This window comes from Dryobates pubescens, chromosome 22, assembly GCF_014839835.1.
Source record: "Dryobates pubescens isolate bDryPub1 chromosome 22, bDryPub1.pri, whole genome shotgun sequence".
NCBI classification, from domain to species: domain Eukaryota; kingdom Metazoa; phylum Chordata; class Aves; order Piciformes; family Picidae; genus Dryobates; species Dryobates pubescens.
In genome coordinates, this window is record NC_071633.1 from 10,048,336 (window position 1) to 10,071,850 (window position 23,515).

Here is a 23,515-nt window from a genome sequence, read left to right on the forward strand (position 1 = left end):
CCTCGATTTCTCATTCATTTTTCTCAGATACTTTCACAGATGCACATAAAGCCATTCTTAAGTTTAGCTGAAACTGCAAGAAAAAGGTTGGTGTTGACATTTGCTGAAAGGGCAGACCTAAAATACAAGTTTGGAAAAAGCCCAATGTTAGAAAAGCCAAGCATATCATAAAAGCCAAAATATGAAGGGAACTGGTAGATGGATACCAACTGTTCTTGGAAATCTCCCTTTTAGAGTATGAGTGAGGCTCACAAACTTAATCTCACTTGATCATTCTTGGGGGAGAAAGAGAAGGGATAAATTACATCTAAAATTGGAAACATTCAAATTAACAAGGAGAGTATCCGAGCTACTGTTTTGCTGGGTAGGGTTCCTCTTAGTTACATCAGACTATCCAAATGCTGAGTGTCTAGACATCTGCACACTCCTTAGGCAACAGACAGAAACAGGTTCCTCAGAAAATTATTCACTCCACCTACCTTAGATGATTATCTTAGGATTGAGTATTTTGCCCTCTGAGGATGTCAGTCCAAGGGCCTGTATAAGGTGTCTCGACTGCTAATTTTCAGATGTCTGAAGATAAATTCATCTACATCACCTGGCCATATCACACTGCAATAAAATTTGCCATAATTTAACACATAATTGCACTGTACACCAATTGTGTGCTGTCCCACTGCTCTACCACAAGGAGGCCTATCCATGTTTCCAAGCCTGCTGAAGGCACAGCACAACTGCCCCTGGAAAGAATCAGCCTGTTGATTCATCAAGACTAATTTTTATAAAAATACATTTATCCTCCTCACTGACTGTTTTGGTGTTTGGTTTGGTTTTGGTAGGGTTTTGTGTTTTGTTTGGTTTTTTTAAAAACCACATCACCACAGGAAGCTTCCACAATTAAACACGTGATTATTTGGCACTCTGTGATTGTGCAACTAGAACCATGGCTTATGCTGAAGCTTTACAGAAGATATTAATTGCCTACCAGCTTTGCAGCAGTTTACTTCAGACAGGAACTGAATCAAGGCACAAAACCTAGCTCTTCAATGTGGAGACCAACAATGAAGATTAGCCCTTTAGCAATAAAGATTTAATTCTTCAAGACAATTCCATTCCTAATTTGTTTGCAAGTCATAATCACAGCCAGGACTTCACCCTTTGTAATAGCAAAATTACATGCTTATATTCTTCTCTTTTTAATTAAACCATTCAAAACCAAACCCAGACGATTCTCACTGGACTTTCTACTATGGAGAAGAAAGGCTGTTGTACGGGTTGGACACAGTATCCTATTATTAATCAAGCAACAACGCTTGCCCTTTTATAATCAAGTAAGAAACAATTTGTGCTCATAATTCCTCTTTCCTTTTTAGTGCTAGAAAATAGCTGCTGACAATAATTCTTCCTCTCCAGCTGGTCCAGGACAGCTTCCCAGAAGACAAAAAAAAAAGAAAAGAAAGAAAGAAAGAAAAAAGAGTTGTTACCTTTTGTTTAGACAGAATGCCATGAGAATGAGACATGTGCTTGACAGTACATAGCAGATACATGCAGAGGAGTCAGTTCAGTGCAGTTCCAACTGCACTGAAAGTAGCAACAAAATAGGGTTAGTTATCCTCAAAGCGTGGAGATGGCTGAATGCGATATTTCATAGTCTCTGATGTATCTTCCAAATTGGTAGCAAACTGTCACCAGCGCAAGGAAAATCAAGACTGGTATGTATCAGTATCCTGCCTCAGAAAGAGTCACGCTTAAAGCAGTCTGTTGACTTAGCAGTGCCTGTATAGCCAGAAGGTTCCGGCTATATGCGAAGGTGAGAAGACCCTAAAGACAGTTTTCTCTCAACAGATTTGTGGGAAAAAACAGAGGGAATACAGCATTGCAAGAAATTTTTAAACTACAGCCTCCTTTCTTCTGCTGCCAAGTTCTCCAATACCAGTTCTGTGACCTGAATGACAAGTCACTTACACACTGGAAAATAGGTACTAAGCCAGAATGTTCTGGACTATATCTGTTACTGAGGGTACTGTGTGACCAGCAAACTGCACCTTTGACTGAAGGCCAGTGATCTGAGATCTGAAAACCAGAGAGGACCCATGATACTCCTCAACATATCCAAGACTGCTTTGGCTGTTGCAGTTAGTGTGTGGTATTTGCACAGCTTTAAAGAGAAGCAAGAAAGCAGATTCACCTGCTACTAACTCTGAAGGGTTTGAAAGCATTTAAAGAGTCAGAAAGTCCACACTTCAAGGAATAAACTTTTTTTTTTTTTTTTAAATCAACTCCATGCTCACAGCAAATTCTATACCATCCTTTTCTACTGTATGCTGATATGCAAGGAGAGCAAAATGTTAAGCTGCAGCAGAGCTCAACAGGAAATGTCCTTTCACAGAGCTATGCAACTTGCTAGTGGATGCGTAACAAATTAGAAATGAAATGCCTCTATAGCAAAATGCACTGTTGCACTTCTAACTCCCTGTATTTTATTCTGGAATAGATTACTGCTATAAATAATGAAATTTAATAGCTGCAAGCCAACCACCTACTTCAAAAAGCAAGGAATGCTGCCAAGAGAGAATGACAGCAAAATCATTCCACCACCGCACTTTCAAAATCAACTGTTAGAAAATATGAATTAAGCTAAAACACAGCCCTAACTACAGCAACCGTAATCCTCTCACTAACCCTCCTAATCAAAGAGAACTAAAAAAGAAAAGTTACCCCCTACTTTATGTTTCCTTTTTGCTCAGAAAAAGCAGGGGAGAGAAGCAAAAGCATCCTGTCCCCTGGTCTTCCCTGCTGATTGGCCTCTTGTACATCATGCATTTCAAGCCTTTTCAAGTTATAACCTCCTCTTACACGCCTTCTTTCTGACTATGGAAAGCTCAAAAAATGCACTTACTACTCATCTAACAGATGTCTGGAAATGTCTTTTTTTTTTTTTTTTTTTTTTACACTTCCTGAAAATACTTCTCTCCAGCTAGATGCTAGATCTGAAAACCCACTCAGCACTTTATCTTGACCTAACTTTTACCTGTAGGAAACAGATTTTGCTACATACAGCACCATACCAAATCCTTCAGATCTTTCATAAGCACGATACAACTAATAATATGATGGAGAGGGTTATTACAGTGGAGATATATTTGAGGCAGAAGCTTCTAGATCCCATAGCAAGTGCTATACATTCTATTTTTCCTGCCTATTGTTAAAAGCTGGTTACTGACACTTGCCAGTGCTCCGTTTGCTTCACTTTGCAACATCAGTTATCTAATTGTATCTGTTTCTGTACACTTTTTCATAGTTTCCTAAGTGAAGCAGTGTGACACCAAGAGTACATACCTCATCTATCCACTGCTTCCTGTGATTCTGAAAGAGGTGAGCAGCAGGATCATGATTCTCTTGATAAAAGATTAATTTCCTACAAGGGCCACACATTTTCCTGAAGTGCATGCTTTCAAAGCTATCTAGCTTCCATTCTTGGACTGTTGCAAATCTTCCACCTAGGTGACTATATTAACAAGAAGAATGCATTAAGAATCAGTTTTGCTCTAATCCAATGAGCACTACAGCTGTTCTTCCACTCTGAATGCTACCAAACGTGTAAGTTTTAGGTAAGACCATGTACAGAAACTCAATACCAAACTGAGTTATAAGAAAGAGACATCTCAACTGTTCCACATTCTGCTTTGTCTGCTATGGTTACCAACAGCCCATAAACACATGAGAAAAAACATACACAGTGAGAACAGCTAATGCTCACAGCAAACCAGAAATAGCCGCATGGGAAACTTAACTTCCAGCTGGTACTTGAAGTGAACTATCCGTAGTGACAACCCAGACCTTCTGAAAACAAAGTTTAGGCTATACAATCTATTAAAAACCAGCAGTGATCAATACAGCACAGATCTACACAACCTCCTCTTAACAAGTGCTTAACAGAGGACTCTGTGACCAGTCAAAAAAGTTGTTTTAACGTTTTTTTGGACTGGTGCAAAATACTGATTTTTTCAGAACCTCAAGGAGAAATTAGATTCACTTTAGCCTACAACACAGCAACTTTTCATTACCATTCCTGAACACATTATATGAAGACTTACTCCAAAAAACATGTGCTAAGGATAAAATAATATTAAGACTACTTCCTCAAAACAGATTCCTTCCTCAAATTGAACATTTTCAGGTTTTCTACTTATACTTTTCAAGAGGCAAAATAAATCACTCAAAGCAAATAAGCAGGAATAGTTTATTGTGACACTGGCACCTTTACCTTTATCAAATAATATGGAGTTCTCTAATTTTAATTTTTTTTTTTTACCAGTTTAAATATTTCACCAACATCTGCATCATTACTTTATAAAACTTCATTATTATCTGCATCTTATCACCCCATTTAACACAAAAAGAAAAACAAAAGAACAAACTCTTGGAAACATAAGGAGCTGCATCAAGGCAAATGTATTCTTTAATAGAAAGTAAAATAAACATCCCTACTAACCTTTATTCAGAATGAGGAAAAAGAAATATCCACAGCTCTTTGTTCCATTTGGTAGGATTTTAAGATCTGTCTATGCATGTATAAGCACAGAACACAGAGTTTTAGCCACACTGGCACCACCTAAACAGAGATTTATGCTCCACAGTTTCTACATGCATTCCATCTTGGTGTGCTGATTATAGTACAGGGATTCTGTTCTTCATCTACAGAAGTTTCAATTTAAGAATACACTGTAAGCCAACTTAGAGAAACATCCATTAATTGCTAATAGAATCACAGAAAGGTCTGACAACAGTCTACTAAAATGTGAAGGTTTGGGGGTTTTTTTAAATCACAGTTTTCAAATATAAAAAAACAAAAAGGTTTTTCCCTAGAACTGAAACCTATTTACATGAACATTTAAAAAAGATGGTCTGTAATTTAGATCTAATCACTGTCATCTGAGCCACCTTCAGACCCCTCATCATTTGAGCCTTCTGGTTCAGATTCGTTACCAGATCCTCTTCCAGAACCCTCGTTGTCAGATCCTCTCTCGGAGTCTTTGTCTGAGTCAGCACTGCGAGAAGCTGGGCGAGATTCATTTTCCGAACCACCAGAACGACTTCTCCCTGACTGTACAGACTCATTGTCAGACTGCTCTGACTCTGACCGCCTCCTCTTCCTAGCTGACCTGTCACTGTCAGAATCCTCCTCAGACTGGTGGACACCAGACCTCCTTGGACTACCGGCCTCGCTACCAGATTTGTTTCGGTTATCAGAATCACTATCAGAAACAATGCGTTTACTGTGCTGTCGTTCTCCTTCATCTGAATCACTGTTGCTGTTCCTCGCATGTCTGTAGGGAAAAGAAAAAACCCTCAGTCTTAGAAGATGCTATCCTTAGCTTAAAAGTGAGACACCAGGATCTGAGTAATGCTATCATCATCTGAATGGGAAGAATGAGTGGAATTAATTTGCAATCAAAAGTAATGTTCCGAGTACAATGAAAGGCTTCTCACTATCTTCACGTTATCTCGCTATTAACACTGCAGTTTCTCTTAAAGGCATACACTGAAACTTAAGTACAATGTTAATTAAGATTCTTACCCATCATCGGCAATTTTGAGTTTATCCTCATCAGAAGAATCATCACTTGACGAAATGATGGCTTTTGATTTGATCTTTCCTTTCATTGAAGGAGGCAGACGTTCTGGTTTGGGCTTAAGAGAGGGAAAACAAAGGGTTGTTTGTTAGTACGACTGGTTAAAGCACAGCACCCAAACGCAGAGACACATTCAGAAAATCAGACATGCTTCAGAAAATTTTTCCATTTTCCATTATTTAATCCTAAATGGCTTCAGAAATATCCTTTTCATCCTTGAAGCAGCAATAGGGAAAGAGGATGAAAAGAAGCTCAAAGGCAGTCCGCTATAGGAGAAATGTTACTAAATGTTTTTTGACTAGAGTAACACTGAACTCTGTGTATTTGGAAAGTGATGCTGTTATTCAGGGTTTGACTTACAGCCTTCTTTTTCTCTGCTTTGGGTGGACGTCGTTTCTTAGGCCTTGGGCCATTTTCATGTTCTTCATCATCAGTCCCCTCCTCTGCCTTCTGGGGTCTTCAACAGAAACATATTTTATATGATGTAAAGCATAACACCACAAAACCCCCCAAAATTATCAAAATTATGCAAAATTATCAGTTTTAAGAATGTCCAGTTTACCAAGTGTTACTCATACTTTTCCTGAAGAGCGGCTGTCTTAAAATGTGGATGTGTAAATAAAAATTAATCATGTGGCCTCCTGACTGGTTCATTTTTTAAACTGTTACGCTTCAGAATATACTTAAAAGCCATACAGTCTCTCAGGGAAGTCTAACACTAAAGTATCAGTTACCTCCTCCTCTTCTTCTTCTTTCTCTCACCCTCCTCTTCTTCCCCATCTTGCTCACTGCCACTGCCCTTCCTCTTCTTTTTCTTTCTAGACACAGGCAGATCTTCATCACTGTCATCGTTGACAAATTCATCAAATTCCCCTGCTCCTTTTTTGGACCGCTGTAATAAATAAAACCCCCACAAATATAGCCTTTTATTCATGCTTCAGTTGAAAAGCTTCCAGAAAACAATTCAAAATATAAACTTTATCTGACCATGTTTTTGAAGACATGAAAATACAGATCCTCTTGTACTATCTTTCCCATAATCTTTACAGTGATACTATTCAGGAACTGATTCCAGATTTGTATATAATAAAATACTCTTCTGTTATTTAAACAATTGAACAGAATAGATTCTGGTGGTGCCACTGTGTTTGTATTAGCTTCTAATTTTTGTATTTGAGTATTAAAACCTCTGCAATTTCACTCAGCAAAGGCCAGCATATTTAAAGTAAAAACCTTTGCTGCTGCAAGGGACCATGTATGAAAAAAGGGAAAAAAAAGTGATCACAAAGAAGTATTAAAAAATTCTGTTCTACCCTGCCTCCACCACCACCACGTTTTTTCTCCTTTGATCCTTCTACTTCACCAGTGAACATCAGAATATTCTTCGTCTTCTCCACATATTGAGCTCTTTGTTCCAGAAGTTTTTTCTGTTCTTCTTTTTCTCTTAGGCGCTTCTCTTCCTGAAACAGAGGGAAAACTAACCCTTAGTACTGTATTGGCAGCATTGCAGTGATTATAACTGCTAACAAGAAATGGGAAAGTTGACTTTTAACAGTCTGCCTCATAGCAGAACATCCATGTGACAAAACAAACAAACAAACAAAAAAGTAGTTTTCTACAAGCCTATGCTAGAGTAGCAAAAATCTGAATGAACTGTTGCACCTAGTGCTTCCTCATCCAGCTTGTCAATACAGAAATTTCATCAGACCCTCACCATGGGGAAAAGGGACTATCACCTGTTAGCTATAAAATTTTCTGCTACCACTTACTGTAACTAAGAAAATAGCTACTAGACATTAGCATGCATATATATTATAAACAGCTGCTAGATAATAATACCAGGTACCACCACAGAGCAACAGGAGCATATATATAGGCAAGATGCACACTTCTTAAAAATAGTTTTCTGAAAATATAATACACAGAATGTAACAGAATAAAACCTGTTCTTTAAGTAGTTTTTGGCGAAGCAGCTCCTTTTCTTGCTCTTGCTTTGCACGCAGCTCCCTCTCTTCTTCATCCTGCTTGCGTGCCCGAGCCACATGATACTGGGCTTGACTCAGTAAGTCAGAGCATTGCCTGTAACATACAATATTCTCAAGTAAAGGAAGGTGGCAGACATACTACAAGAAGAAACAGCATTACAAAGGGCGTGGATCATAACACTATGTTCCCATCACCAACAAAGTAAAAAAAGCTACTTGAAATAGCACCACAGAAGGGTAGCCCAAATTTGAGTAAAGTAAAGCACTTTCTAATAAGCGGATTTATCTTGCAATATACAATTTTAGAACCTGTAACTTCAGACTTAAAATTTAGCCAATTCATGTAAAACTAAACACTCCACATGATCATAAAAGGAATCATTCCAACTAACTTGGACAGCTTCAGAAATATGGTTAGGAAGAACTTGGATTTAATCACATGATACTAGCAAACCTAAACAGAAAGGTAGTTTAAAAAAAATACATCATCTATCTTACAAAGATACAGCTGTGGAAGAGTTAAGGTTGCACAAAGTGTTCAAGCCTCATTAAACATTACAGGTGCTTTTAATATTCCCTTAGCCAATGTTAGTACCATTTCTTTTACAATTGAAATTTTCTTCTCTGTAAGAAGTCCTGCGCGTGTTACCTATTTAAGATGTACCATGCACAACAGTCAGCTGCTGTCATTTGTATATGACCAGGAAAAATCTTACAATGTGCAACAAATGAAGCACAGAGCACACCTAAGAAATAAGCTTACAAGTAAACTGATTTGAACAGGCTTTTGTACAAGCTCATTACCCTGAGCAAAAACTAAAGTAGACTATACTCTGCAAAACAAATTTTCCATGTTTTGATGACTAACCTATGGACTACCTCAAGAGTCCTCCATGAGAGGAAACCTGCTGTTAGATTACATTTAAAGATCAAAACAGTGAGAGCTAGAAATATTTAAATAAATATCGCTACACTCTCATCAATGGAAAATTTGCCATTCAGAACCCAGTTTTAGTATGCAAAAACAAGACAAAAATATTCCACTGGGTATGTGAAAGAAGGAGTTGGGGTTTGTTGTTTGTTTGTTTGTTTGTTTTACCTGGCTTCTGTAGCAGCAAGTGCCAAGTCAAATCTCATCTTATCACCTACTTTACTCAAGTAACTGAAGTACCTGGAGGAAAACAACAAGAAAAAATGTTTGCTTTAAAACAAAGAATTTACTCCTGGAGTACAATCCTATAAAACTCAACAGATGAGGAAACCTCTCTATTTTTCTCTCTGTGCAGTCCTTTATAATACACAGTACAAAAATAAATCCAGAGTTCACCAAGTTTACGAGATTCTAAAACTACTCCAGAAAATCTCTAAAGAGAGTTTTAAGATTTCATTTACACCGCTGAATCTAGTGGATTTATTCCTCATCTGCCACAGATAAAGTGCTTGAAACCAGCATAAGAAGAGAAAGGAAAACTTATTTTTTAAAAATCCTTCCAGAGCAGCCTCCCTGAACCTAGCTGACAGGCCCCTGTGAATACAACAAGCCTTCAAGCAGACCGGCAAACAACGATGATCACTGTCTTGAAAACAGTTTCTCCATTTCATTTAACAAAAAAACCCAACTTTCTAACTTTCAAGGTTGCCACAGTTTCTTCCCACATTCCATCAGAGATGTTTTAAATGAAGTGTTTTTCTGCTAGGCTGAACTCAGATCCTTGTACATGTAAAGAAAATCCTTGCTCAATTTTTGGATTGTAGGAAATATTTTCCAAAACATGAAAGACACCTGAATTTTTAGTTTATGGCTATGAATCCAGGATTTCATGCAACTGTCGAGATAATAAATAACAAGCTTCTACCTGAATTCCAGTTAGAATTTGTGTTTGACTGTTTATGTTATGTAAAGCACTAGAATTGTGAAATGCTCTATGATCAGCTTGCTTGACAGAATTGCTGAAAGGCAGCATCTATCCTCAACACAAGAGCAGAAGTATGAATGCATGAAGCATACACTGACTATACCAGCAATACTGAGGAGCAGAATATATGGCTGAAATCTTTGAACAGAAAGAGTGATGGTTTGATTAATCACACTGTTTGCTGCCTGGAATTGGTTTATCTTTTTTTTAAAAATAAGAACTAAAGGATCTCAAGGGCACTTCAGAAATTGCCTTTGCTCTTATGCTGCAAGAGTACTTTGGCTTTACTTGCCAACAGGAGGGTAAAATTAGTTTTCAAGAACTATCAGTCGTTAAACTAGGCTTACATAATACAAATAGATTTGCTTGTGAGCCTTATTAGGTTGTTTTGAAACATATAGCTGAAAAAAAAGTATTACATTCATGAAACAAGTCTCAACTTTTTGTCTTCTACTATGCTCTTCCAGGAAGAAGTGCATCTTGGTCAGAGTAGGACAAAAGCCTTTGAGAAATACATACTGGCCACCTGGCCAAACAAATTTGGCCATGGAGCAAAGTGTGAATACACGGATTTGTCAGGCACAAGTTTTGAAACTCCAGAATTACATGCAGTGTTTCACAGGAGACAATTGCTCTTCTAACCAGATTTGTGACTTAATACCCCAAATTCTGTAAGGAAATAAACCAGATTGAAATTAAATCATCTGTACCTGTGGGCTAGCTCCAGTTCTTTCACAGCATTAAGTACCTCCTTGAGATTGCTTTTTTCATCTTTCAGGACAGAGGTAGCTAGTCTTTGTAGCACTAAAGCCACATTAAACATAAGGACTGTATCACTTGGTGCGACGTGCCTGGCCTGTAAGGAAAAAGCGTTTTTGTAAGACTTACTGCAACATGATACAGAAGTATATTGATGGGATATACAGGGAATAAGCACAGTCCAAAACATGCATCACCTTCTTGTGTGATATGACATCTTATATTTGTACCTTTAACAAAGTTTGCTTGCATTCCTGTAATTTGCCACATTTGAAGAGTGCACGGGCCAAATATAACAATACTTCAGTATTTTGATGCTTATAGAACTTTCTGAGGCAGTTTTCATACTGAAGAAAAAAGAAAAGAAAGCAAGACCAGTCAAATTAAGAGGTGACCATGGTTAGCTACATGGGTTAGCCAACTCAAATAAGTGTTTCTATTCCTAAAAACCATTAGTAATATGCCTTCTGATTTTTAAAGAAGTGTGTCACACTACAATGATGCCTCCTTTACACTGAGCAGAAAATTACTTCTCCAGGAGGCTCTCTAAGTCTTAGAACACAACAGAATAGTTACACTAGATGGCACTTGCAAAATAAGTCCAATAAACACAACTAAATTTAAGAGTCATTTTAATTCCTATACACAGTTATTGGGAGAGGGAATCTGCTTTCTTTATTAACTCAAGACATTGTACAAATTCTAGCATATTTAATGTAGTAATTCCATACATTTGATGTGATTAAATTAAAAATAAATAAATCAATCCACTTTTCAGATAACTCAGTATCAAATTGATTCTGTCCAACTAGCTACGTAACTTGGCCTGCCAAGGGGTCTCTGATTGTACTGAAGTGTGTAAGAACACTTATTACTATAGATTTTGAGTCTAGAATAAAAGCTTCATTTATGAAACGCATCTTTTTCAGTGATGAGTGCCTTTTGTTTGGCATACTCTTTTCTCAAGCAATACTATAAAATACATAATAATCTTTATTTCCCATCACAAACACAGAAGCTGTCCTGAACTGCAGTGCCTGAAGTCACTACTCCCAGATCACTGTGTTGTGAGTGCCAAATTTTCCCTCAGCTTTAGAATAAAAGATTTTATATTCAGCTTAAGTCTGCATTGGATTTGTATGTTTTATGGTAGAGAACTCACTAGAGTAATTGTTGTGGGTGCAGTAAGCTAGGCTATTACATTCAATTTGTTGCCCTCCGAGTCTAATACTATGTATTTCACACTGTGCCTTGTACTGAATGCATAGCAGAACCCAGGTAATAAGAAAACACCTCAGTAAACTAACACACTTCTCACACCTGTGCTTCACTATTGGCAAATGAGAACAATATTATTCTGACAAATGAAAAGGTGAAAATGACACCAGTTTCCCATGTACTTCAGTGCTTAAATAACTGCTAAAATTAGATTTTTATTAGGCCTTTGTGAATAAAAACAGTCAAGGTGTTAAAAAGACAACAGACCCCATTCAAGTGCAATAGAATGAATGTGATCGTGTAACCAGAGCTTTTTAACAACAGTTCACTGAGGTTCTGATCAAGTAAGAAAGGCCTTACAACCATCACAATAAACTTCAGGATAGCTCTAAATTAAGTATTTTTTAGCCTCAAGGTGGACTCAACCTTAATGAAGCAAGTTTGTTCTGAGCTGCTGTCCTGTCAAACATACACTTACTTTTTTCTTTTTAAGCTTATTCATATGCTTTTGATCAACTATTTGAATCACTTAGTTTGAATAGACTGATATGTGGAAGTTAACTTGTTTGAGCAGGTTGACTAAGTAGATAATCCCCATAGTTTTCATCCAACATAAACTATCTTGTGATGCTAACTGTGGTGAACAAAATCATGGCAGTAAGCTTTTCTGACAGCTCTGACTTATTTATGTAATCATTTGAAAGAACAAACATAGGAAGAGTTGCTCTTAAAATCTCACCAGCAAATTGCATTTATTTACTTCAGTAACATGTGAATATGAATCACCTTACTTCACCGGCTGAAACCCCCCGAGTGAAAATGAAATCCAAGACCAAAATTATGTTTTAACTCTGCTACCAAAAAATTAAGTGTAAAGATTGGTGCTTTGTTACCCATATCTGGAAGTCTGTTTTGAAATCTAGATTTGAAAGCCAACGGTATGCTACACACAGACCTATGACTTCTTAAAATACTATTCAGAAACTTTCACAGCTGCTATGACAGCAGAGAAACATCCTGATGTTATCTAATCCAACACATTATGAGATTCAATTTAGAGATGTTACCATCTGCACAGCACTGATGTACTGTTTCTGTTCTACGTAGATATGTGCCAAATTCAGCCACACATCACTGATATCTGCTGTTGCCTCTCTCACTTGGGCAAAAACATCACGAGCTTCACGGAAATATCCTTTATGCGCCAAGACAGCTCCTAAAGGGAAAGTCACATGTACAGCGTAAGCTTCCCAGCTCATGTGCTACATACTCTTCCCAAACAAAACAGAGTACTGACTCAATAAAGTTCCTCACTAAAAGTTAAGTGACATAGCTGACATATGAGAACTATTTTTTTCCTGTGCTCCACTGCACAGAATTGAGGCCCTGCAAAAACAATTCTATATTAAAAGCATGAGACATAAAAGTATCATCACCAATGAAAGAAAATTAGTGTCTAATACTCACCTATGCCATTAGCAGCATACAAGTTCTTTGGATCATTTCTGAGTACTTGCTTGTAGATCGCTAATGCACGGTCTTGATGACGCTTCTCCTGCAAAACGAAGTACCCCAGTTGATTACTCATTTCTGTAACTGGGTATTAAAACACCTACCTAGAAGTTTTATGCCCTATAAGATGCCAAACAGGCATCAAGAAAAGGCTATAAGTAGCTAAGAACATACAAAAAAAACCCCAAACACACAAAAAAACTAAACAAAAACTACACAGGGCAGACAGATGCCCATTACCTTTTCTCGGTCTCTTGTGGGTTGATGTAGAGTCTGCAACCAGACATTGCCAAGAGCCAGCATGGAATAAGTATCATTTTGTGTGGAGGGTTGTTTCAATATTCTTTCGAATTTCTTCTGTCCTGGACCCCACTCTTGTTTAGCCAAATGAAGATTGCCAATCAGAGACCAAGCATCTGGATGATCCTAAACAGAAATCCACCGTAAGTTTCAAGAGCATAATTTTCCCTTTTCAGGTATAAAATGCTATTTTTCTTAAATGGAATCCAGTATTGTACAAAACCAATGAAGAGAAGATTACAGTAGTTCCCTCTTCTTCCCCTAGTAAACAAAGTAAAAACATAAGCAAAGGAAAATAAAATTAAGTTAGTATTGCAAATGTTTTAACTTTAAATACTTAGAGAGTTACAAACCTGATTTATTTGAAGTGCTTCCTTAAACCAGTCAGAAGCCTCATAAAAATTTCCTTTATCCCTAGCCATAGCTCCCAAGCGCAAGTAGCCTAAAAATAAAAGCAGAAAATAAATTAAAAATCAGGAAACAGGCTTAAGACATCTCAAACAAGATTAATATTGGCCATACATAAATTTCAAAAGCAATCTCTTGATCTGCTAAGGATAAGCAAACATGAAGACATCTTTCATACTCTATTCACAGTAAGACACCATATGAAGACCAACATCAATCTACAATAGTGATACAGAAATTGCAGATTTCCAACAGTTAGTATGCAAATATTCTTGTTTCATAAAGATGACTGAAAAACCTCTAAGACAGAAGGATGTATCAGTTACATAATTCTCCTCCCTCTACTTTTAACAGCTCTCCCATCTCCACAAGCTTTGGGAAGAACTATCAGTTAGCAGATGACAGTAGGAAAAAAGCAAGATTAGGCTGGGGCATGCTGTGTGCTGCAGCTTTCTGAGCAAGGGCTACCACCTTGCTGTTGCAGCAAACATCAGCTCAGCTACTTGGGAGCAAGAGGAAGAGCACTGTGATAAAAAAAAAAGCAGCCACAAAGCAGCTTGTGCAGCAGAAGCTGTGCTAATGCTCTTAACAGCTCTGCTTCCCTGGAGGAAGGCCAAGGTCCAAGTGATTCTCCGAAAGGGTCTCTACTTCTACCCACACAGCTAGAGTTGCAGAGTCCAGGCTTATCAAGTGGATGGCCTTGACTGCACCCAAGTGCTGAGGTGCTAAGGCTTTGATGTGGGCAGGGAGCAAGTGAGTGAAGTCATTCAAGTCTAGATAAGATAATTTTGCTAGATTTGAGTGCAGTATGTTTTGCAAATAATTACATGGCTTAAAGCTAGAGATTGGACTATAAGAAAAGGAAAAGAGATCAGTAAGCACTACTAACTACAGAAGTGAAGACAGATATAAAGTAGGTTAGAAGACACTGTAAATGGGAGGATTTTTGGTATTATAAGGAGGACCATGGAACCAAAATACCAAATGTTTCTTACAATCAACGTAATTAGGATGCTCTCTTAAAATGTTTTTATACAGCTTTTCCGCTTCATGAAATTCACACATCGCCTCATATAGTCTGGCAAGGTTATAGGACGTTGTTACCGAGATAGCATTGTAATAATGCTCATCGTGTTCAGCTTCTGCTTTCGCACGATCCAGTGATGCCAAAAAATATTTCTAAAGTATAAAAAGAAAAAAGGAATAAAGAACTCCAGAACACACTTAAAGGAAAACTTCTGAGTGATCAAGAAACTCAGCTGAGTAATTACATACCTTGGCTTCTCCTAGGTTTCCCAGCCTGAAGTGCAGAGCACCCACATTATTCAAAATCTCTGGTGGGACATCAGCCTGTACTTTCTCTTGCAGAATGCGTGTAGCTGTACCATAGGCTGACAGTGCACCCTTTACAAAGGAAGAGAAAATGGATGAAAGAAGCCAGAGAACGAGTTCTATGTGCTCTTATGAAAAGCACACACTTAATTCACCAAGTGTGTATCAGTAATACCTGAATATCAGTCTGTTCTAGAATTTGGGCTAGCTCAATCCACGCCTCTACGTCATCAGGATATTGTTCTGTGACTTTCTTTAGATGTCCCTGAAAAACAGCACAAAATAATTATGCCTCTTTGTGCACACACAAATTGTTTGAAAAAGAAACAAAAATAAAGCCAAAAGAAAGAGTGAAGACATTAACCTTAACACTAGGAAAATGTACCATACTGCAAAAGAAAACATCCTAAACATCTGTGCAATTTGGTTACTAAGAAAGTGCATTTATTTCCTGTCCTCTTTAGTGTATTTCTGTAAAATATAATACCTGCTTGAAGTCTTAGAGAAGCAGAAACTATTACACCAACATGAGAAGCTAGAAAGTGAAGTCTAACATTACCCTGGATTCTATTAAAAAAAACACCTTTAATTTAAAAAAAGAAAAGAAAAAAAGAAAAGGAAAAAAGCTAACACTGTTCTTCCACATAAGCAAATACAAGAGTTTTATGGAAATCACTAGCCAGTTTGCTGTCTTCTGCAAATCACCAGCCAACTTAACGTCTTCAGAGGATTTTAACATACATAAGGAATTCTCCCCTTTTCATAGTACCAAATACAAATGTGAGGCTCAGGCTGTTCTAAAATCCTAGACTGTTTTAGCCAGAGTCACACAGGGGGCTCCTGGAGTAGAAGTCTCAGATCTATCTAGAAGTTATGACTCTCCACAGTTACAAGGATCTCTCATGACAGCCTGTACTAAATACTCTGTACCTACAGCAAACTAACCCTGAGTTTTATGCAACTTAAGGTATAGGCTGATTTCAAGTCTGATTTTCAAGTTATGCACTTGTATATAAAAGTATGATGCTGGCAGAAGCAAAACTGACCTTTGCAATATCCCGTTTCTCCTGGTCTTCTGAAGCCGCATAAAGTGATCCAAGGATTTTCATAGTCTCATAATTGTTAGGATAAGCTTTCAAAACTTTTTCAAAGCATTGTGATGCGTTCTCTTTGTCCCCTCGATAAATGTACATTTGACCCAATCCAAAAAAAGGAAGTACAAAAGAAGATGAGGCAAACTGAGTGGCCTGGTAATAATACTGGAAAGCTTGATCGTAATCTTCCTAATTAAAAAGAAGCAAATAACAGGTAGCATTTTTACAGTTAACCTTGTGTGAATGATTGTAACACATTTTTATGTACAGTCTCAAAGGAGGCTTTTAAAAAAATACCCTACCTGTACATGAAAAGATCTAGCCAGCTGGTAACAACTCTCTGCTTGCATTGCTTCAACTTCTGTGTTATGGAAAGCATGAAGAGCCAAATGTTGCACTTTACCATAATCCTGGAAAGAAAGAACATTTTTTAAAAGTGTACCTCTTTCTTGGCTTTCTTGAGAAAAGTTTATACAAAATTTAAGTAAAAAAACCTGTGCTTGTTCATCTAGATTAATAGTTCTGTATTAGGCACCATTTAGCCTGATAAAACGAGATTGAATCCAACACTACAGACTCTGAACCTTGGTGTTCAGAGGTTATCGAGTATTTAACTGTAAAATTCCACTGAACTCTTACCTTCTTGAAGAAGAAGTGATTAGCCAAGTGATTCAATACCATAGGATTACTGGGATCAATTGTGTAAGCTCTAGAGAGCAGCTGAACACCATTCTTGATGGAATCAGCCTAAATGAAATATTGACAAGTATCAACAGTTGTAACTTACTAACATCTTCAAAACTATTCTTCCTTCTAGGCCACTGCTGGGCTTACAGCAAAAAAAGTACATTCAGCCACTAGCTTTTTTCCCTGCAGCACACAAATGGAAAATGGGAAATGAAGCCACCACAGAGATGTAAAAAAGCAAAACAAGACTTTCTAGGAAAAAAAACAACACAACACTACAAAACTTAAGTCTTGCTGTCCTAACATTTAGAAGAGATACATAGAAGAGATACACAGAATAAACCAGGTTGGAAGAGACCTTCAAGATCATCACGTCCAACCCATCAACCAATCCAACACCACCTAAACAACTAACCCATGGCACCAAGCACCCCATCAAGTCTTCTCGTGAACACCTCCAATGACAGCGACTCCACGACCTCCCCAGGCAGCCCATTCCAATGGGCAATCACTCTTTCTGTATAGAACTTTTTCCTAACATCCAACCTGAACCTCCCCTGGCGCAGCCTGAGACTGTGTCCTCTTCTTCTGGTACTGGCTGCCTGGGAGAAGAGACCAACATCCGTCTGTCTACAACTTCCCTTCAGGTAGTTGTAGAGATAGCTATTCCCCCACTGATAACTTCCTTAGCTAGGATTAACCATCGCAGATGCCAGTTCTGGGCCCCTCAGTTTAAGGACATCGAGACACTTGAATGTGTCCAGAGAAGGGCAACAAGGCTGGTGAGAGGCCTTGAGCACAAGCCCCATGAGGAGAGGCTGAGGGAGCTGGGATTGTTTAGCCTGGAGAAGAGGAGGCTCAGGGGTGACCTCATTGCTCTCTACAACTACCTGAAGGGTGGTTGTAGCCAGGAAGGAGTTGGTCTCTTCTCCCAGGCAACCAGCACCAGAACAAGGGGCCAGAGTCTCAAGCTGCGCCAGGGGAGGTTTATGCTCGAGGTGAGGAGAAAGTTCTTCACCGAGAGAGTCATTCATCATTGGAATGGGCTGCCCAGGGAGGTGTTCAAGAGGGGACTGGACGTGGCACTTGGAGCCATGGTCTAATCATGAGGTCTCTGGTGACAGGTTGGACTCAATGATCTTTGAGGTCTCTTCCAACCTTAGTGATACTGTGAATCCAAAGAGTACATGTATTTTTATAGTGATATAACATCTAGAGAGGCGGGATCAGCCTCTTTGGTTTACCATGTGGCATGCATGCCAAGACAGCTTGGATACAGCTTTAACTCTTATTTGAAAGCTTGTGTTCCTTAAAGCCCAGGAGTAATTGGCCAGGACTACGCCCTTTTAACTTCACCTGTAACATCATTCAGTAAGACACAGACTTAAAATGATTAAACAACAAAAATTACAACTCCTTTTAAAAAGATAGACTACCTTTCAAAGGTTAAAAAGTTTGCTTTTTCAGATAAGAAGAAAGTAAACTGAATATGCATTCTTCTTAAGTCAGACCCACCTCTTTATTATTGAGTTCCAGAACAGCCAGTCCAACCAAAGCCCCTACGCATTTTGAATTTAGTTCCAGAGCCCTGCTGAACGCTAAGCGAGCTTTTTCCAACTTGTTCAGCTTCACGAAGCAGTGGCCCATACCTAATCGAACCTCAGCTAGAGAACAAGATGAAACCATTCAGAATCCCAAAATTTCAACTTTATGACTTTTTTTTCCACATTCTGCACATCAGCTGAAGTGAGAGCAGAATTTTTATCATTTCTTTAAAACCTGTAAAGCCGCCTAATGATTTCCTGTTTTTAGAGGCAGCCTCTCACACATGGCAGCAAAATTAACAGATCGGTAAGATTTTATTTCTTCATACACCACAGAACGTGGGCCTGTACCTCCAAAAGATTCTGATACTAAAATTACTTCTATGAAAATGTATTAAAAATAACAGAGAAAGCCACTAAAAAAATGCCAGTTGAAAAGGCTGGAAATTTCTGAGGCAAGGTAAGTTCACCTTGAGACTAGCAGGCCTTCAGAAAACACAGATGACTAATTTAGGTTGTCATTTCTCCTCAAATGATCAACTGATTCACTGCCAATAAGTTGTTCATCATTCCCTAATGTCCATGACCATGTACAGATGAACAAGTACAGAGAATTCACATCATATTGCCACTTCAGACTGCCTGCAAACCAAGAATATCACAATCTTTACATACAGCATTTCAAATCCCCCTCTGTGAAAAAGGGGAGTGAATGAAGAGGTCCACATAAGGCTTGGATTCCTAAATCCAATTTCACAGGAAAACTCACATCATGTACTGTAGGTAGTACTTTACTTTTCATTGTTTTATTATTAACACTAATACACCATATACATTGCAAGAGCTCGCAGGTTCTGGTATGCTCTTGAATAGCTCCCCTCCTCCCAATACAATTTTCAACTCTTACATGCAACTTCTCATTTTCTAATAGCTTTTTAAAAGGTAATAATTAGAAAAAAATTAAAACATTTCCCTAAACACCACCTCCTTCTCTAACTATGAAGGAACACTTGAAGTCAACAAACACCTGAATTCCTCTATAATGAAGGCAAAAAAGTCCTTAAGCACTTGAATTCAGAAGACTTCAGTTAGTTTGCAAACAGAGCAAGTACTTCCACTAGCAAATTCCTTCTGTCTCACCTGGGCAACCTGGATTGGTACGCAGTGCTTTCTTGTAGTAGGCCAGGGCTCCTCTATAATCTTTCTTGTTGAAAGAAATGCATGCTTTACCTGTTTCAGATAAATCAGATATATAAGCAAAGCAAGTTGTAAATAAGAAGCTCTTCATTATTGTTTGGTAACTTTGTGCTGTGCTGATTTTCAAAAGCTACAGTTTAACAGAAAAAAACAAATCAGACAACCACAACTTACTATTCTTAATTATGTCAAATATATTAAAAAATAACCAAACAAGAGAACATATTACACTTATTTTCATGGTTTTCTGCAGAAATTTAGTTCTTTCTTGGTCCAATTGTTAGGAAACAATTAAAATACAAGTGTTACACCTTACTGACTTCTCACTGCTAGTATCTTCACCTCTGACAGAGCATACAACTTCACTGCCATCATAACGAATTAATAGTAGCAGGCATGGATGTATCCCCATAAGTCTCAGAAGATGCTAGCTAGCCTTATACTTTTCACAAGCTCTTCCACTTAAATATACTTCCCAAGTTTAAAGTAATCTCTCCCACGTGTTTCTGGTGAAAAAGCACATTTCTCGAACAAGCTCTTTCTCTCTATTCACACACGCATCCCTTCTTAAGCATGGATTTTAGTCTAAAACTCAACAAACTCATACCAAGAAGGGCAGGAATATTATTTGGAGACTGGTTGAGCACGAAGTGGAATTGTGCATCAGCTTGATCCATCTTATCACCTTCAAGCAGACAAAAGCAGGCTCTTCCCAACAAGTGATTCTGGATAAGGAAAAAAAACAAAATTGTGATACGTAGCCAGACGAACTGGCTATGCTATAATGCTTTTTACAATTTATTTCTCTCACATCAGAAAGAAAAATGAAACAAAAAGGATCTTCATCACCCTCTTCCATAAGTTTAGGTATTATCAAGCAAGAGAGTAACAACCAATCCTTTCTTCCCAATCCCCAAAAGTTCTCATAGTTCTACCACATGCAACAAGTTAGAGAGAACTATTCCTGGTGGCACTGCAAAGATTTCAAATTCAAGTTTTGCTTAGATGCATTACACTAACAGACTAAAAGCCTGAGCACTTTCTATCTTCCCTTTAGAGAATAAATACTTGTTTTCTTTACAATAAATCATTTACAAATACAGATTTTGAAGCAGATTTTGGATTTACCTGATCATACATGATAATTTTGTCAGCCATAGTATACAGCAAAGTAGCTTGAGTAATGAGCTCCTTCTTGTTATCTTTATTCTTCTCTTTTCGAGCCTGCTGTACATAGTATGCTGCCAGCGTATCCAGACATGTCATCTGATCTTTTTCATGGTCTCTGTAGTCCAAGTTACCATCTATGCGTGCAGCCTCCAACAGCTTCACAAAGTCTTCTGTTTTTCCTTGTTTGTAGTATTCCAGCTACAAAACACAGTTTTAACTGACAACTCCAGGAAGTAAAATAGGTTGATGATTTGGGTGTTACAGAGATTTTTATATTTTTTTCCAGAATGTGGGGATCAATTGGCCATAAATGTAGGGATAATCAGACAAAGGCCTTCTGAGATCATCTAATATTTTTTTGTCCTCATCCCAACTTAGTATTTTTACATTAAAACATAGTCTTACAGCTATTTATAAGTGAAAAAACCCTCTGAACTTCCATTTTTCACACTTTTCACCATACTTTGTATAATCCAGACACTACCCCCTCTCTTTTATGATGCATATAGCCAGAAAACCCACAGATTGTAAAAAAACAAAACACCTTAGAATCAAGTCTCAAGCAGCATTGCTTCATGAAAAAAAGATTAAATTAAAACCTTAATATGCGTATGTCGAAAAATATCTGGCCTTGAATTGGTGATTGAATAACTTCATTAAGTGCCTGTTGAAAATTCATTTATCCCTGGTCATAAAAGTAAGGATATGGAAATTGTTATTTAATTATCTGAATAATGTATTTAATTATCCAATATAGTATTTAAATACAAAACTTGTATATAACTACTATATAACTTGTATACTAACCGCTAAGGCAATCCATATGTGCAGTTGTGTGTGTTCCTGTTTCAGTATACTTATAACTTCATCACCCTCAGGTAACTGATCGAAGTCAAGCTCAATAACCTAGAACCAAACAATACAGATCTTATTTTTACAAAGCATCAACTACGTTATCTGTCATTGAGGTCAAAGGAAGCTGGATGTTTTGGAGCACAACACCAATAATAATTTGTGTTTCAACAAGGTTATGGACACAGAAATGAGTAATAACGTATTGTATTCTGTATAAAAGTGATGGCCTCACAAATATATGAGAAAAAGTTTGAGGTACTAGTCAGGGAGAACAAACAGAGATGCTAACTCATCTTCTGTTAAATCAGCCCAAGCAAATTAAGAGATGATGGGGGTGGCAAACACTATAAAGAACGGACTCAATTTCTGAAAAATAACAACTGTAATCATCATGAGCAAATGACATCAACAATATTTTGTCACACAAGCGTTATTTTGAAGTACTGTTCTCCCAAGTTGATACACTCTTCTGATATGGAAAATGAGATAAAAACAGATACTCCCAAGGTGGCATGTTTGGAAACACAATTTAAACTGCCTGTAAGTTCACCTGCTACTCAATCATACTGCCTTTAGTATCAGTCATTTGTGTTACGACTTAATTTTACAGCAAGGAAGAGTTTTTATACCCAGGTTTGTACCCTAACTGCTCTAATTCTGAAGTGTCAGTAATCTGGTTTATATGGGTTTATAGTTTTGACTACGTAAAATTTCAGGATACCAACAAAAGTGTTGCTGCTATTATTGTTATTCTTAGTTTGAGTTTGTCTTGCACAATAACTCCTGTATGACAGATGATGGTTTTAAGTTTGGGCAAACCTCAACTACAAGCTGAAATAGGTTATTAATAAGAAATAGGTATTACCAACACAGCAAATACAGAAGTAAAAAATAAAATAAAATTATAACATTCTTAGTAACTCAGAACTTCAGAATCCAAGTAGTCTTAACCATAACTTAAACGGCAGCACCAAGATCAATTCATGTTAACACCTCGCAGAGATAAAAAGCCCTCCTCACATAACCTACAGAGAGCAAAGCACCTTTGTGAGAGTAAAAAACTCAATGGCAGTCATGTGGAAACTTGTTAAGAGCATGGATACATACGTTCAGGGAAAAAAAACATTCTTCAACTTATAGGCAGTATGGTTTAATACTAGCTACAATATAATTTAGTATGTGCTATGGAATAATTTAACTTCGTAATATCCTGGAACTGTAATGTTAACTTTAACATGCCTGCAGTTCCTAAATCAGTGCAGTCAGAAAAATCATTGGCTAACGAACTAAGGCGAGAATTTAGCTGCCCGAGGCCACCGTACATTCAGTACAAACTGAAGATTAGATTCAGTTCTTAGCAAAGTCTTCACTCATGAATGTCACATATGCCATAAGTACATATTGTGAGTGAAGAGGCTTCACAGACGTGTGACATCGAAGCACCTCACACACACCGCCTGACCCTTCCCAGCGGCTCTCCTTCACCAGCCAGCAACTAGGCAAGGGGAGGGCCGTTATGGCTAGCAAAAAACAAACATCGTTCACCAAGTGGCACCTGCTAAGGCACGCTCGGGTTTCTTTCCGCAAAGCAATACACCTGAGACCTCAGTAGCCTACTGCACTCAGCGAAAGGAGCGACACTTCCCCTAGAAGCCGGGACCGAACTACTAGAGGAAAAGACAAACGCCCGCGCCCCCACGCGCATCACACAGCGCACCCCCACCCCCCACCCCCAGGATCAGGCCGCGCCGCCGTTTCCCTGTCCCTCAACTCGCCTCATCGGTGTCCCGGAGAGGAATCTCAATAGACCCCCGCGACATGATGGCGACAGCGCTGTCCGGAGAGCTCCCGAACAGCACACCACAACCGCGGCCACACTTCCCCTCACAAACACCGACTGAC

The 23,515-nt window shown here is 38.2% G+C and overlaps 1 protein-coding gene across 1 annotated transcript; it reads right to left on the bottom strand.

Moving 5' to 3' along the window:
- Positions 1-4,180: 4,180 nt before the first annotated feature.
- Positions 4,181-23,515, bottom strand: CTR9 (CTR9 homolog, Paf1/RNA polymerase II complex component). The gene is made up of 25 exons (XM_009905103.2): positions 23,389-23,515; positions 21,566-21,664; positions 20,717-20,956; positions 20,196-20,313; positions 19,532-19,621; positions 18,363-18,511; positions 16,800-16,907; positions 16,463-16,570; positions 16,113-16,349; positions 15,242-15,331; positions 15,010-15,138; positions 14,730-14,913; positions 13,680-13,768; positions 13,267-13,452; positions 12,982-13,069; positions 12,582-12,730; positions 10,527-10,643; positions 10,248-10,393; positions 8,721-8,792; positions 7,580-7,715; positions 6,950-7,096; positions 6,371-6,528; positions 5,997-6,093; positions 5,582-5,694; positions 4,181-5,330 (listed from the first exon to the last, which is right to left on the bottom strand). The coding sequence occupies exons 1-25, from the start codon at positions 23,431-23,433 to the stop codon at positions 4,922-4,924; spliced, it is 3,504 nt and encodes a 1,167-aa protein (XP_009903405.2). The 5' UTR covers positions 23,434-23,515; the 3' UTR covers positions 4,181-4,921.

Excerpts from the sequence above, each read along its gene's own strand:
- CTR9 (XM_009905103.2), bottom strand. The coding sequence starts at position 23,433 with ATGTCGCGGGGGTCTATTGAGATTCCTCTCCGGGACACCGATGAG. Across the intron at positions 13,769-14,729 it reads GCATCCTAATTACGTTGATT|GCTACTTGCGCTTGGGAGCT; the intron begins GTAAGAAACATT and ends TTTTATTTTTAG. Across the intron at positions 13,453-13,679 it reads AAGCACTTCAAATAAATCAG|GATCATCCAGATGCTTGGTC; the intron begins GTTTGTAACTCT and ends ATTTCTGTTTAG.